Source organism: Rhinolophus hipposideros (assembly GCF_964194185.1).
Source record: "Rhinolophus hipposideros genome assembly, chromosome: 15".
Lineage (NCBI taxonomy): Eukaryota > Metazoa > Chordata > Mammalia > Chiroptera > Rhinolophidae > Rhinolophus > Rhinolophus hipposideros.
In genome coordinates, this window is record NC_138061.1 from 26395884 (window position 1) to 26409803 (window position 13920).

A 13920-nucleotide genomic window follows, 5' to 3' on the forward strand; every position below is an offset into this window, starting at 1 on the left:
ATTCTTTTTTGGTGTTGATGCATCTACTAGGTCCCTTTTATTATGTAGGCCCCGCCTTCTCTCCCTTCTCTCTCCCCCCCCAAAAAATATTTTCAGTTTATTTGAATTTTCTTTTATTTTCAAAATTTGTATTGGGGAATATTGAGGAACAGTGCATTTTCCAGGATCCATCAGCTCATGTCAAGTCGTTGTTTTCAATCTGATTGTTGTGGGCACAGCTCAGCTCCAAGCTCAAGTCGTTGTTTCTCACTGACCCATGTGGGAATCGAACTGGCCACCTTGGTTTTATGAGCACTGTGCTCTAACCACTGAGCAAACCGGCCACCCAGAGTAAACTTTTCAATTTGACATAATTTATATTTAGAGAAAAATGACAAAGGTAGTACAGAGAATTCCCACATACTATTCACCCAGTTCCTCCTAATGTTAACATAGTCGAAACTAGGAAATTAACGATAGTACATTCTTATTAGTATTACAGACTTTATTCAGATTTTACCCGTTTTCCCACTAATATTCATTTTCTGCTCCGGGATCCAGTCCAGGATACCACATTGCATTTAAACACACAAACACACATTCTCCCCTCCGCACACCACCCTCCTGCAGTTTATTTGTGAAAGAAATCAGTTTGTCTTCCAGAGTCTGGATTTGCTGATTGCATCCCTCTGGTGTTATTTAAGATGTTCTTGAGTCTTCTTTATTTGTTATAAACTGGTAGGTTCTAACTCTAGAAGCTTGATCTGATTCCAATTTGATTTTTGTGTGTGCGCACGCGCTATTTACTTTAATTAGCCTCAGGCTAATTTAATACATTTTGACTTGTTTATGGCTGCATCCTTTCTGTCGTTGTGATTTGCTTACCAACCCACTAATCCATATATGCACAGACTCACTTCTTCCTGGACTTTTCTGGGTATTTACACTGAGCTATTCTATTGGTTGTCACAGAATGCTGTCTCTTGATGGGAAAATATTAACAAAATGTTCTCTTTTAGTTTAATAAGCAAGCTGTGACCCAGACACCAGGGCGCGAACCTTCTACTCCCCGGGTACAGAAGAGGGCCCGTTCACGGTCCTTCAGTGGCCTTATTAAGGTAGGTGCGCTGTGCTGTTGTCGTCAGCATTGACTGTGAGAAAACTGAACAGTCTGACTTTTCTTATGCAAAAACGGTTTTCTTCTATTCTTTGGGATCCCGTAAAGGGTTCATGTGTAAGGGGAGAAGGATAGAATTTGGAATAACTTTTATTTTTCAAAGCGTTTTGCTGTGTTTCAAATCAGAGAAGGGGCTCTATGATTAGTGAGAAAGAAAAGAAAGAAAGGCTTGTCCTTCTCTTCTGGGGTTGAGGAGAGAGCCCTTATTCCTGAGCTGTGTGGAGAGTCTCTTTTGCTTCATGACCTGCTTCATGCTACGTACTTTATTGTGCAATTTGCTAACATTTAAGAGAAGTGAGAAGGTGGACAAAGACTAGGACAATTGTTAGGAAATGGATTTTCTAATAGACTAATAGTGAGTTTTAGGTAACTCAAATTTTTGTGAGCTTAGTGATCGGTTGTATTTTATTCCTTTGTATCAAACTCATTAAAAATGAATACAATACACAAAAACAAGTGTATTGAAAACAAATACAATATACTGCCATCACGGTTTGCAGATTCAGTGTACCTACCAGTCAGTATTCAGGGACCATCTGAACTTGTAGTTAAGGGATATTGTCATCAGGTGGCAGTAGATAACTTGATTATGGGGTTCAAATTTCCAGGCATACATAAACTAACGCAAGGTTTTGGTTAGCTTGGAGTGAGGTTTGCGTTATTTTGTAGATCTACTGTTTTTCTTTTTAAAATTGTTTTAACATTATTAAAAATCTATAAATCCGGTAACATTAAGGAGCTCTTTGCTTAAAATAAAAAATGATGCCCTAAAAAAATATATATCTTGTGATATATATATTTTTTCTTTATGCTGCAGTTGTTAGCAGTTGCAACCTCATGTAACTCTAATTTTGGTCCTAGTTAATATCTTTAATAGAAGATTACAATTCACTCTCAATTCTGATCCATTTGGGCCCATAGCTTCTGGCATATTATTAATATGTTTGCTTGATATTAAAATTTCCTTTGCTATTAAGAGTGAAAAGGCAACAAGCAGATGGGAGAAAATATTTGTAAAACACACATCTGATAAGAGGCTAATATCCAGAATATAAAAAGAACTTAAAAAATAACAACAATAACAAAAAATAGCCAAAGGACTTAAATAGACTTTTCTAGGAAGAAGATACCCAAATGGCCAATAAGCACATGAACAGATGCTCAATATCACTTATTAGCTCAAATCAAAATCACAATGAGATACTAATTCATACCCACCAGGATGGCTATTCTCAAAAAAACAGAAAATAAGTGTTGGTGAAGATGTGGAGAAATTGGAATGATTGTGACCTGTTGGTGGCAATATAAAATGGAGCAGTTACTGTGGAATACAGTATGGAGGTGCCTCAAAAAATTAAAAGTAGAATTACTATATGATGCAGCAATTCCACTTCTGGGTATGTACCCCCCAAAAAGCAGGGATACAGATATTTGTACACCCATGTTTGTAGCAACATTATTTGCAATAGCCAAAAAGTGGAAGCCACTCAAGTGTCCATTGATGGATAAACAATGTGGCATATACATAGATACCACGGAATATTATTCAGCCTTGAAGAGGAAGGAAATTCTGACACAAGCTGAAGCATAGATGAAACTTGAAAACATTATGCTAAGTGTAATAAGTCAGTCACAAATATTATATTATTCCACTTATATGAGGTATGTGGAATAGGCAAATTCATAGAGAGAGTAGAATGGTAGTTGTCAGGGAATAGGAATATGGGGGTATTAGGAGTGATTGTTTAATGTGTACAGAGTTTCTGTTTGGGAAAATGAAAAAGTTCTGATAGGTGGTGGTGATGGTTGCACAACAATGCGACCGTACTTCATGCCATTGAACTGTACACTTAAAAAGGATTAAAATGGCAAGTTTTACGTTATGTATATTTTACCACAATTTTTAAAAATTCCCTTTGCTGGGATCCTAGAAGCACATTTATCTGCTTAGATGTGGCAAGTAAAATGAACATCCTTGGTTCCTTTTACTCTGAAGTCTGTCATTCCCTCTGACTTCCCTGTCATAGAAATGATTGATAGCAGGAAAGGTTAGAGTCAAAGAACTGTTTCTCTGTGTGTTAGTCAAATGTTTCTTTAACCGAAGTTAGATGGGTGTAGTTTTCTTGTCATAGTGAGCTCTTCTGGGATTGGTTCTAGATGTGTTGCTAATTGTTGCCTGAAAAGTACATAGATAGTCTCTTCTTGGCAGCTGCCCATTTCTCTTTTCTTTTTTTTCTCCCCACTTCTTTACTGAGAGAGAATTTAGAACTTTAGAATTATGAAAGAGCTTATAAGTACATCAGGATAAAACATTTTAGAACAACTTAAAACACAAATGTTAGCAAGTTTTATAAAACAGGATAAAGTGTTTTCATTATAAACAAAGAGACTTTTTGAGCTAATAGTAGATGTAGATTTCTGCTCAGTAGCAACGGAGTAATGAAATGGTTTTTTTTAAAAGTTCATTGGAGGCTTTACAGCCAGTCCTGTGGCTCCTGGCGTCCCCACTTCAGCTTACTCTGAGGTGATATCTGACTTCTGAAAGGAGTCAGTCAATACTGGTTTTACTTTTCTGGCATTTCTGTTTTAGCTAGTTGATTTCTATCCCGCTTTGATTCCTTTCTTTCTTTTTTTTTTGGCTAGACTGCTTTCTCTAAAATTTCTCTCATGTAAATAACATTATATAAAATATTCTGAATATTGCTAATATTTATATTGTAGAGTTTAATGTTCTGGTTTTGATTTGTTCATTTTTTAGAATTCACATTTATTCTCTAAAAAGAAAAAAGAAAAGCCTTCTCCAAAGATGGCAGAATTGTCACTGTCAGCTATTACAGTAGGTTGCATCAGCTTCTAAGCTGTTCAGAGATGAAAGGGCTTTTAGTCTTGCTCTGAATGTCACTGTAGTCATATGACCCTCTTAAGAAGGCCTGTATCCTCTTGTGGTTGTATTAGAAACTCTTAGAGAATTTCTCCAAATTTTCCAGTCCTGTGTGAGGACACGACAGGGAAGTAAAGTCTTAGAATGGACCCCCGTGTAAATATCTTTTAGTTGGGAGGGGACAAAGGGACTCTTCAGAGCTGCCAGAGACAACATGTCTGTGGGGAAAAAATTATACAGGTAAGGAACTGGCGTTTCTTTTATGGTCTCAGAAGCACACTGTAATTGCCTGTATTAGCTAGTTTAAATCAACTCTAAAGTCGCTTCTAACATTTCGACGTTTTGAAACGTAGAGGAAAAGTGACTACCTAAAGAAAAGCAATGATTTCAGGGTTTTTTTGGGTTTTTTTGTAACATACTTTGGCCTCCCTTGTATAAGATGGCCTAGGAGAACTTGTCAGAACACTGAGATTTTTTTTTTTAACCTAAGAAACGGTAGTTTTGAAGGTCAGAATAGCTATAATATATAGTAGATGTTTATAAATCAACTATTTTCTCTTCCTAAATCAGCGGAAGGTCCTGGGGAATCAGATGATGTCAGAAAAGAACAAGGCCCCCACTCCAGAATCTCCAGCCATCGGTGAATTGAAGAGAGCCAGCAAAGAAAATCTGAACTTAGTAAGATACTGTTCTTTGTATGTGCATATTTGTAGAAAGGAGGAAAATGGATATACTGTCATCAGTTTTACTGTGATTCTCTGGACCATTCAACTCTGCCTTTTTCTCAATTAATCCTTTTGTTTATGATGACTGTCATCTTTCTGTAGATTTTCATTGATTCATTCAACAAACACATTTTGAGTTCAAGGAGGATATGGCCAGTCATAAGCAGAGAAGACAAATACAGTGTAATAGCTCCATGAACAACATAGTGCTGGAGGGAGCAATTCTTACTGGGAGACTCCACAGGGTGGGTAACATTTGAGCCAGACCTACCTGGCACTGCATTACCTGTGGAGTAGTTCTTCAAGGTATCTCAGGCATGGTTATTTCCTTAAGCCAGCAATAAAATCAGTTAAGATTAATGAGATCTAAATACATCAGGAAAACTCTTCACATTGTAATTGGACCAGTAAATAATTCCTCTGTTACCATGTTTCCCCGAAAATAAGACTGGGTCTTATATTGATTTTTGCCCCAAAAGACACATCAGGGGTTATGTTCAGGGGATGTCATCCTGAAAAATCATGCCAGGGCTTATTTTCCAGTTAGGTGTCATTTTGGGGGAAACACGGTAGTAAAGTCTGTCTATAGGAACGACATTAGAACATTTAAGTCACTATAAAATTTTCTTGTTACAGTTGTTTTCTGGCTCTCCAGCTGTCACGATGACACCAACAAGATTGAAATGGTCTGAGGGGAAGAAAGAGGGGAAAAAAGGTACTTATATTACTTCCTCTGCGCTCTTACTGAGTGTAGTTCCTTTCTGCACCTAGTCAGTCAGTAGTGTTTCCTGAATTCCCATGCAGCATGGTTGTCGTCAGAAGCAGTGTAAAAATTATGTTGGGTCCTGCCCTTGAGATCCTTTAGCAGATGGTTATTGAGCACCTGTCCCAGGTGCTGAGGGGAGCTGTGAACACAGACGCATGGTCCCTGCCTTCTTGGACGGATGGGACACAGGTGAAAACTGTCTGCACAGTACTTGTTACGCAATTAAAAGCAAGTGTAAACTAATTCGTGAGACCAAGTACAGAAGTGCTGAGAATGAGCTCAGTAGACGTGGAATGGTTATGCTCCTTTTCTTCATAGACTTTAGCTTTGTGTATTCAGCATGTCAGATAAATAGGGCATGCTCAAGGACCCTGGAAATCATGCACAAGACGTTTTTGAGGCTATTTAGGACAAAAAGGAAGGTATAGTGCCGGGACTACTGGTTGACCGGGCTCTTCTGGTAAAAGGCAGTGACTGCTGTGCTTTCCTCTGAAGAAGCTGTGTGCTTTACTGGAAGAACCAGGGGACCTGTAGTTAGACCTGATTTGAGTTATCATTCCCCTGGCTTGGGAAAACCGTGCATTCTCTCTGAGCCCCAGTTTCCTCCTCTGAAAATGAGGATAGCACTTATATCTACTTCAGAGATTGCTTACGAGGCTCATTTGGAATAATGTTTTGGAAGCACAGTGATTGTTAAAGCATTAACCAGTGGTCATAATTGTTTACCAAGGAAAGCTGGGTGAGACTTGATCTTGTTTTCTTAGGCTCTTGTGGCAACTGAAGTAATCTTGGGTTTGACATGCTAGTTTTACCACTGAGACGTGAGCATAATTACTGTTTGAGACATCAGCAATAGAAAGAGAACAAGCGCACTCTTTATGGAGAAATCTTTATACTTTTCTAGAAAGTTAGATTTCAGTACAGTCTCATTACTGAGTGAATTATCTGAACTCTTTTTTTTTCTTTTTTACTTCTGAGTTCAAGGCTGGGCTGTCTGAGGCAAGTTCGGTGTTTTGAGTTATATGTGTCTAAGTATTTCTACTTATATATCCATAAGTCAAAACCAAGCATAAGGTATTTTTGAAGGATACATTGTTTTGTATCAATTATACCTTTTGTCGGTTTCATGGTTGAAGATAACCAAGAAATAATAAGTCTGTCTATATTGACAACTCTGCTTTTGGAAGAAAGAAATGCATTAAAAAAATAAGCCAGTTTAATACAATATTTTACCAAGAAGTTTTAGAGCAGGGATACTTGACCTGTTAACTGTGGACTTCATAAAACTCTAATACAATTCCTGGTATTGATGCAATTTTATGTGTAGGTTCATTTGTGCATTTTTCTGGAGGAGAGAACATATACTTTTTATTAGACTCTCAAAAATGTTAGTGATTCAGAAAAGCGGAGGCCCACAGATGCTGAATGACCTTCCACTGGATTAGGCAATGGCATTTTCATTTTACTTTCTCCTTGGTCACTTCCTCTATCTTCAAACGCCTTCCTGGGCTGTCATGATGTTACCCTCTCATTCTCCTTCCTCTTCAATTCTTTCCCATCTCTGCAGTGGCTGACTGTCGTCTGCCCACCCCTCCACCCCTTTGTGTTTTTTCAGCACTTAAGATAAAGTTCTCTGCTCATCGCTCCTTGCTTTCCCCCTCCTTAGCAGCTTGGTCTACTTCTATAGCTCAGTTCTGCTCTCTGAAGGATAACTGCGTCCACGCCTGCATCTCCAGATCTAAACTCTCTTCAGTCTCCAAGCCCACAGATTTAATTGCTTGCTGTCTATTTTCTTTTACACAATGAATACAGCCCTAGAGCTCTTTGATGGTGATTTTATAAAAGGAACAAATATTTTTTTGAATAAAATAATGCGATTATCATCATCAATAATATATTCCAAAAAAACCCACATTTATTTAGCACAGGGTTTCTCAACCTAGCACCATTGACATTTTGGCCTGGGTAATTCTTTGTTGTGGGGGCTTTCCTGTGCGTTGTAGGATGTTTAAGCAGCATACCTGGTCTCTATCCATTAGATAGCACCTTTCCCCCAGTTGTAACAACTCCAATTGCCTCCAGACATTGCCAAATGTCCCCTGGGGAGGAGGGGGCAAAATCATCCCCAGAAGAGAACCACTGATTTAGCACCTACTTATTAATGGGCATTAATTTCAGCAGTCAGAATCCTACCCGTTCTTCAAAGCCCAGCCTAAACCTCACCTCCTCTTTGAAACCTTGGCTAACCCAGCCAGATATGCTTTTTCCTTTGAACTCTTATTAATGTTATGAAAATGTTGACATTTAATATGATTTATTGGAGTTACTTATTTAACATGTATTGTGTTATCTCTGTAACTAGTTTCCCTTCTGGAAGACAAAGGCCAGACTTAAGAATATACTTGTGGCCTCCTGTCTTCTATTGTCTTCCTCCCATGATTGACAGTGTCTTGCATCTAGTGGGCATTTAGTAAACATTTGCTGGTGAAAGGCGTCTTGGTGTTTTGTGCTGGTCTCAGCCTGTCAGTCACCAATTTTGTGGTTGGACTGGCCATTGTGGTTCTTATGATCGCAAGGTGCCCTTCAGCAGTAACCATGAGGAGACTGAAAAAAAGGAAAGGTTTATTACTCTCAAGACCTGGAAATTACACAGCACACCTGGGTTGTGGGGAGAGGGAGAGAAAGTGCACGAGCCTAGGATTTCATGGGCTTACTCTTTATTGGCGAATTTAAAACACAAGAGTGGGAATTTAAGGTATGGGAAGAGAATAAAACAAGTTGCCCAAACGGTCAGTTACAGAGATCAACCAAGATCTAAATCTCTAAGCCCTAAGAGCGTCAGCGGGAAGGCGGCCTGGCTCTTTATCTAGTCCTGGGCTGGCAGAGTTTGATCTTTGAAGTGGATGCCTCTTGATAATCAAAGGTTAAGTCAGCCACTTGCATCACAAAAAGGAAAAACAAAACTGTCAGGGTTTACACTACCGGTAAGAACCTGCACTCTGCACCCAGTTAGGCTTGGGTTCCATTCCCAGCCTCACTGCCTAATAGCTTTATAAATCTTGGGGCAAGTGAACTTGTGTAGGTGCAGATGCTTCACCTGTCAAATGACAAGCACGTCACCTCATGCACAGGCTGTTGTGAGGATAAATGAGGATGTACGTGAAGAAGTCAGCAGCGTCTGGCCCAAAATAGGCACTTATTAAAGTGGTAACTGCCTTTAAGAAGATGTAAAGACTGAGATGAGAGCAACTGGACAAAGTGAAGTTTACTTGGTAGAGATTCATCAGTTCGCAATTAAACTCTTTAACCCTCCATTGGTAGAAAATATTAAGTATAGATTCTCTAACTTTTAGATGGGATGTTTGGGAAAATAAATATTTATAAACGTGCTTAATGCTCTTGTTTCTCTTTCAACCTAGGATTCCTCTGAAGGAGCCAGAGTTCTCCTGTTGTCCACCCAGAATTTTCTTTTTAGTGGGCGAGGGAATGCTCACAGAGAAGCTTGGACTTGCAGCTTGCTTGCTGCATTTTGAATTGTGAAAATTAATCCTATGACCTGGCTGATACCTCTAACCCCACTCACTGGATGAGACTCTGCCTTCTGAACCAGTGCTAGCAACTCTCTCTCTCTCTCTCTCTCTCTCTCTCTCTCTCTCTCTCTCTCTCTCTCTCTCTTTAGTATTATGGGGAAACCACTAACCAGTCAATCAGCTTACACAGCACAGTAAATGGGCAGAACTAGGCAGATTCCAGTGCTCAGTCCATATATTTGTTTAGACAAATTCTGTTTTTTAAAAATACGAATTTGTGCTCAACTGTCAGTGATTTCTTTCTTTTCTTTTTTTTAAATACTGTTAATCCTATTGGATTGATGTTATTTTTAACTGATATTTTGATAGTGTTGGGTATTTTTGTTATTTCTTATTTATTTGTTGTTTATTTTTTTCAAAGCCATTTTTGTTGTTGGTAGGTATTACTAAATGGGCTGTAAGCCAGATGTCTTTCCTCTCTTTTTCACCTTCACTTTGGGAAATTTCTTTATCTCATGAGGCTGTATTCCTCCATACCTTTGTTGTGTCCAAGGAATTTATAGCTTTCTTGGAAAATTTCCATTAGTTCTTGGACCTGAGATTGTAGGGTATTTGAAAAATGAGAATTCAGAATGAAGCAATTTTAACAAATGTTAATTATTAAACTGTGTCCCTCTCTTCTTTCTTCAGTGATGCCAAATAATTGTGTGGTTGCTGAACTCGTTTCCTTCATTCAGTTTCCTCTTGCCTAAAACATCTCTGGTGCCAGGGTAGTGCCAGTACTTCTGTGCCAAATCACTGTGACTCCAGGAAAGTCACCGACAGCTTAAAAGAGGTTTGCTGAAATGTCTGTATATAGTGGAAGCTCTGGAGTATGACTAGGATGGGGCTCGCTGTTTTTAGGTCCAGGATTCCTTTGGGGTGGGATTATATTGCCTCCTTCTAAGGGATCAGCTGTGCAAGCCAGCCCGTCTCCTGAGAGCCAGCTGGAATCAGTGGAAGGAAGGAAAGCAGCATCAGTTTCTGCAGGGTTGAGAGGATTGAAAGGAGGGAATGTTCTCATTTGGAAGCAGTGTGGCTTATCACCAATGTTCAAGGAGCTGCACTGCCCCTGTCCGTGTCAGAATGGACACAGGGCGTAGTTTGGAGGTGAAGATGGAGCTTTGATGGGGTTGAAATGTTCACATGTACTTGAGGGGAGTGATGGCATGGCTTTCACCATGTGTAAATAAATGCTCACTGCCCAGAGAGCAGCATGTGGCAGGCGGGAATGTTCGGTTTGTGCGCTCTGTTAAGCTGTGTAACCGTTCTCACCCTGTGTGCTGAGCTGGGTCAGGCCTCCATGGTTAAGCAGTTATCCAGCAAAGTATGGCTGGCTGACCTGCTTTTAAACTGTTGAAAATACTACGTTATTGCTGAAATGAAAGGTGACTCTGGGGGGCAGAGTGTGGTTTTGTGTCCAAGTGTCAGTCCTCTCTTCCATTCTTTCTGTTTCTTTTGCTGCTGGAACAGCAATAGTGAAGAAAAAAAAAATTGGTCTTCCAACTTGATAGACTGTGAACAATAGATGGTTAGGAGTATAAAACTGCTAGAGCAGTTCTGTCATTCTTAAAAATACTTATTAGAAAATTCATTTGTCTAGGTTTCTATTTGGCTTTTTTTTCTTTCTTATTGAGAAAGAAAAAAAAGTTCCTTGACCCAGCTATCAGTGAATTCAAACAGAAACCTCTTTGGGTATGACCAGACTGAAGTAGTATTCTCCCTTCACGCTATACCTTCTTTCTTTCTTTACTCATCTAAGTGTTTCATCCTGGAGAGCTATGTTGTGTTAAACATGGGCAGGCATCAGGCAGAGGGAGCAGAGCAGTGACCTGATGGCTCCTTGTCATCGAGTTCGTTCTGTGGTTCTATTTGAGGGAGGTACCTGAGATTTTGGAGGTAATTGGTAATTGGATGGAATTGGTAGCCCAGGCTCATGTTCTGGAGCTCAGGTGGTGAGAGGTGTTTGACACGTGCATATGCTTTTATATAGCTCGCTCATGGGCAGTTTATGTGTGTATCTGGGTATGTGTGTTTCATTTAAGTTATTTGTTAAATATGCTTTCCCTTGCTTTAAGGGTATGATAGGGCATTTTTTAATAAAAACTGTGATCCAGTTGGAATCCAAATTTGAGAAATAAATTGCATCACCTTTTGCCTTGTAATATATAACCGTTCTAATCCTGTGGAGTCTTACGGAGCACTCAAAGGCAAAGACCCTTTTCGCTTGCCACAGAATGGTACTATTTCCCTTCTGACTTGGTGGGCGGGTATTTTTGAGCCAGTATTTAACAATTTTTAACATCTCTAAGATATTTTATTAATGTTTTGTTATGTTTACTTCTCATGTTGGAACAATCTCTTTGGAAATGCCTCTTCCTCAGGCTTTTATAATTTCATCTCTTTCTGGAGTCAGTTGCGATGGGTTTTGATGTGGTGTCAGTACTGTATTGGTGCCAGGAAGCACGAGCGTCAAAACGCAGAGCAACTCCTTGATTTAGCGCTGCTTTTCCCTGCTGAAGAGCCACCGAATCGGTGACAACTGTAGGCACGGGTTTGCGGCCGTTGACAATGATGGACTTTTGTGCTGGGACCAGTGAACCTGGTTAGAAAATTCCACTGCAGCGGTGAAAAAGGATTAGGAGATGCTGGTTATACCTGAGTGCCAAACATGCTAAAGGAGCTGGGACTGAAGGAATCAGAAGTGAAACCACAGTTGATCCACCACAAGCTCTTTACCCTGAATGTCCTTCCAGAGTCAGTCAGCAGTGACAGGGGAGCGCCCTTGGGAAATTGGAGCAGGGCCGTGACTGGTGACCGCCGGGTGTTCCAGATGTGGCTGTTTTGTTGGCCTGGAAGGAAGCCAGTTGATCCCAGAGTGTCAGAGCAGAGCTATTCATTCTTCCTGAATAGCAATGTTTCTGTTCAGCTTCCCCCACAGGAGCCTATATTAGGACACGGTTTAAAATCCTGCCGTCCAGGAGAACCTGTGGTCATGGGATCTGTGCCCCATCGTGACTGACTAGCTCTGTGGCCACGAATAACTGGGGAAGTCATCTTTGGGAATGGACTTCTCTCGACGCTGTTTTCTTACTTTGTACAAGGCCTCGTACAGATGCTTGAAGCTGGAGGCTCTCATCCTGAAGTCTTTTCTAAGTGGAACTCCTTTCCTCAGCGAGAGCCTCATCCCTGCCCTCCTTCACCCCGACGCCTGTGTGCTAAATGCAGCACCTGAATCCATACCTGGGCGCCAGCCTTTGGCAGGATTGCCATAGAATTTGGGGGGAGATTTGGGTTCCTAAGATGCACAGGCTTTTTAAACCAGTGGTAATTAACCCAATGTAAATTTCTACTATAAATTTCTACTATAGAAAAGCTGGCTTTCCTAGACAACTAATGCTGAGATCTTTCCACCAGGGGAGAGTTGATGGAGGGGCTAGTGAGGAGGTGGGGTACTTGAGTGCTGGATTACCATGGAAACCGGAGCGTGTGTGCGAGGCCACAGCCTATGCTAAAGAGCCATTGAGCGCTCCCCCACATACGTTTGGTGACCACCAGAACCTGTTGGGAAATACACTGCCGTCCCAGATTCCTTTCTTCATAGCAAGGGTTGCCTTTGCACTATCCCTGAGCGTACTCAAGAGAGACAAGGTTTCGTAACTGTTTCACTGTGTTTTATTTTCCATTCTTATATGACTATATATCATATATACACATCTGTGTGTGTAATTATAAAGACATAATCAACATTGTCTTTCTTAGATATTCATGTAATATTCTGAAATTAAATGTCTTTTGTTTCATATCCATAGGCTTTGACTGGTCTTTCCCCCCCCCCTTTCTTCCGCCTCCCGCTCCCCTCCCCACTCCCGTTCAAGCCGTTGTTTCTCAGTCTAGTTGTGTAGGACACAGCTCCCTGGCGCATGCTGGTATTATGAGCCTTGCGCTCTCCCTAGGTGCTGCAGTCGGTTGCCATTTGCGGCAGCACTCTGCTGCTCGGGGCAGCCCATCTCCAGGGAGAGCTGTAGTTCACAATCTTAGCTGTAGAGGGCGCAGCTCACTGGCCCATGTGGGAATCCAACCGGTGACCTTGACATTAGGAGCACAGCGGGTGCTGGGGCCCCCTTGGCTGGTCTCTTAATTCACGTTTTGACTGACAGATTATTTTAAAGAGCGGTTGCCTCTTATTTAAATGTTTTTCCAGTTCTATTGAGGTATTATTGACAGAGAGGTTGCCTCTTGTTCTGAGGAATATGAAATCTCTAAGAAAAGTGCCTTTTTGGCTTGTTTTCCACCTGGGTGGCTGGGTGCAGGGGGAATGGGACTTTCGGCTGATAGGAAATAGGATTGGAACCTCTGGGAATTTTGAGTTTCCCAATTTCCCAGGGCTGAGTAGCACGTTTTGCACATATTTCAGTTGCTCATATAATCTTTATTTCTTTGTTTAAAAAAAATGGGTAAAATGTATTCACAGTAACGGTAAAAACCAAATGACATTTTCATCTAGGGCAGCAAGTTGTAGTGTTTAGACAACTCTGGTTGAAATGTTGTTTCTGCTACTTATTATGTATGTGACTTTGGGTATGTCCCCTCATCTGTAATGTGGGGACAATAGTATCTTGTCTCAATAATGCCATACTTTCCGATGTAAGTGCTTATTAGCAGGAAAGATTTTAATTTTGGTCTGTGGTGCTGTTTCAGGACATGGTTTGCCCCTGTAATTCTATGTAAAATGTTGTGTACATTGAATTTTTCTAACGGAGAGATTTCATAGCTTCCACAAGAATCCCAGAGGGGTCCTTGACCACTAAACTACTGAGAAT

At 40.5% G+C, this 13920-nt stretch overlaps 1 protein-coding gene across 2 annotated transcripts in view; it reads left to right on the forward strand.

The window, feature by feature from the left end:
• The window catches only part of ARHGAP19 (Rho GTPase activating protein 19), a 59688-nt gene extending 46784 nt beyond the window's left edge, over window positions 1-12904 (forward strand). For both annotated transcript variants that reach the window (XM_081075025.1, XM_081075026.1), the window contains 4 exons: window positions 999-1097; window positions 4608-4715; window positions 5399-5477; window positions 8948-12904. In XM_081075025.1, the coding sequence (XP_080931151.1) occupies window positions 999-1097; window positions 4608-4715; window positions 5399-5477; window positions 8948-8958 (297 nt within the window). In that variant the 3' untranslated portion in view covers window positions 8959-12904. The remainder of the gene's footprint in view (window positions 1-998; window positions 1098-4607; window positions 4716-5398; window positions 5478-8947) is intronic.
• The last annotated feature ends 1016 nt before the right edge of the window (window positions 12905-13920 follow it).